The sequence below is a fragment of the Wyeomyia smithii genome, chromosome 3, assembly GCF_029784165.1.
Source record: "Wyeomyia smithii strain HCP4-BCI-WySm-NY-G18 chromosome 3, ASM2978416v1, whole genome shotgun sequence".
NCBI classification, from domain to species: Eukaryota; Metazoa; Arthropoda; class Insecta; order Diptera; family Culicidae; genus Wyeomyia; species Wyeomyia smithii.
Window position 1 is genome coordinate 152,121,489 of NC_073696.1, and position 2,276 is coordinate 152,123,764.

Here is a 2,276-nt window from a genome sequence, read left to right on the forward strand (position 1 = left end):
TTTGTTTGGGATGATGAATGTCGAAAAGCCTTTGACAGGTTCAAGCAGATTCTGTCGTCAGATCTTCTGCTCACACACTACGACCCGACGCAGGAAATCGTAGTATCCGCAGATACTTCCTATATTGGGCTAGGAGCTACCATCTCGCACAAATTTCCGGACGGTTCTCTCAAGGTAGTCCAACACGCATCGAGAGCATTAACAAAAACTGAGCAAAACTACAGCCAACCGGATCGCGAGGGTTTGGCTATAATATTTGCTGTTACGAGGTTTCACAACATGATTTTTGGTCGGAGATTCACACTGCAAACCGATCACGCACCTCTTCTCAGAATTTTCGGATCAAAAAAAGGTATCCCGGTGTACACGGCGAACCGGTTGCAACGCTTCGCTCTGACGCTATTACTCTACGATTTTTTCATCGAGTACATCACTACGGATAAATTTGGCAATGCTGATGTGTTGTCGCGGCTAATAAATCAGCAGGTAAAGCCAGACGAGGATTATACTATAGCCAGCATTCGGTTGGAGGAAGATATAAGGTCAGTTGCAATCAATACAATAAACGTACTACCCCTCAGTTTTAGAACCGTCGCGCAGAGTACACAAACTGATCCGCTATTACGTAAGATATATCAATATATCGTCAACGGGTGGCCGAAACCAAAAATTGTTCAGCCGGAAATTAAACAATTCTTTGCCAGAGCGGATTCGTTAAGCGTAGTAGACGGATGTATTCTGTTTGGCGAACGGCTTGTGATTCCGTCGCAGCATCGCAAACATCGCAGCTCCATCAAGGGCACCCAGGTATGGAGCGCATGAAAGCCATTGCTAGGAGCTATGTATATTGGCCAGGTCTCGACGGCGACATAATGCATTATGTGAATGCCTGCCAAAACTGTGCTCTCCATCAGTTCCATGACCAAAAGCAAACGGTCCATGGCAACGCGTGCACATCGATTATGCGGGACCTATGGATGGTGATTATTTTCTTGTCGTCGTGGATTCCTTCTCGAAATTTCGTACGTCTGCTGCCGCAACCATAGCTATTCTTCGTGGAATATTTGCTCGGCTTGGTATGCCGGTAGTCATAGTAAGTGACAATGGTCTTCAATTTGCAAGCAAGGAAATTGCCGAATATTGCGCTGCGAATGGTATTGAACATATTTTTACCGCTCCATACCATCCTCAATCCAATGGTCAAGCGGAGAGATTTGTAGATATCTTTAAGCGGGCCGTGAAAAAGAATCAAGGGGGAAGAGCAAGCATCAATGAAGCGTTAGACATCTTTCATCTCACGTATCGAAATACTCCTAATCGCTCCGCTCCTGACGGTAAATCACCTTCGGAAATAATGTTCGGTCGCAAACTGCGAACGTGTCTTGAGTTACTCCGACCGCCAGTTCAACACTTCGAAAAGCTACCAGGAAACGTAGACATTCAAAGACGATTTGTGTGCAACGATCCTGTTTATGTTCAAGTGCATATAAAGAATTCTTGGAAGTGGGCACCTGGGGTCATTTTAGAATGCATTGGAGACGTGATGTATAACGTTTGGGTTGACAATCGACGATTATTGCGATCCCACATCAACCAGTTGCGGAAGCGCATTGATTGCGACTCTGCAGCAACGTCACTCAATAAGCAAGTGACCCTTCCTCTTGACGTCCTATTGGATGCCTGGAACCTGCCTCTCTCATCGGCTTCTGTGCAGCGACCGCTGGCACCAAAGCCTGTACCATTGCAACCCATCGTATCACAGGAAGTCCTTCAAGATAAACAACAACCTATTGCGTCGTCGGCACCGCAACATGATAAGCCAACTGTATCAGCAGCGAGTCAGCAATCGTCGTCGTTGTCTACGCAATCATCTACAAGTTCGTCTGAAACAACGTTAGTCTCTCAGCCAGTATCTACGCGTCGCTCTCCTAGAACTCGGCACCTGCTAGGTTTCCAGATCCCTACCTTCTATATTAAAAGGGGAGATGTCACAGACAGATGACCTGTTGGGTGTTTCCACTACCCGACGCCGCTGCGCTCAACCTGGCTGCCTGACAGCTATCGTTAGATGCTATTGACAGCGCATTGTCTATTGTTCCCGACTGTCTAAGAGAACCACGCTTTTTAATTCGTATAGTCATTAAAGTTTTACTTAGTCGTATCTAAACGCCTTTTATTACGTTCCTTCGATCGGAATAGCTAACGTAAACGCGTCCGAACACCAAAACTACAAAAGTATGTATTTATCAAATGAGAAAATAGATTGAATTTGGGGA

General features: G+C 45.8%; 1 protein-coding gene across 1 annotated transcript; it reads left to right on the top strand.

Annotated features, from left to right (window-relative positions):
* The first annotated feature begins 973 nt into the window (after positions 1–973).
* LOC129728694 (uncharacterized protein K02A2.6-like) lies at positions 974–2,002 on the top strand. Its single transcript, XM_055687146.1, has one exon. The coding sequence runs from the start codon at positions 974–976 to the stop codon at positions 2,000–2,002; it is 1,029 nt and encodes a 342-aa protein (XP_055543121.1).
* The last annotated feature ends 274 nt before the right edge of the window (positions 2,003–2,276 follow it).

Bases quoted from the DNA above. Each gene is read 5' to 3' on its own strand.
- LOC129728694 (XM_055687146.1), top strand. From the start codon at position 974: ATGGATGGTGATTATTTTCTTGTCGTCGTGGATTCCTTCTCGAAATTT.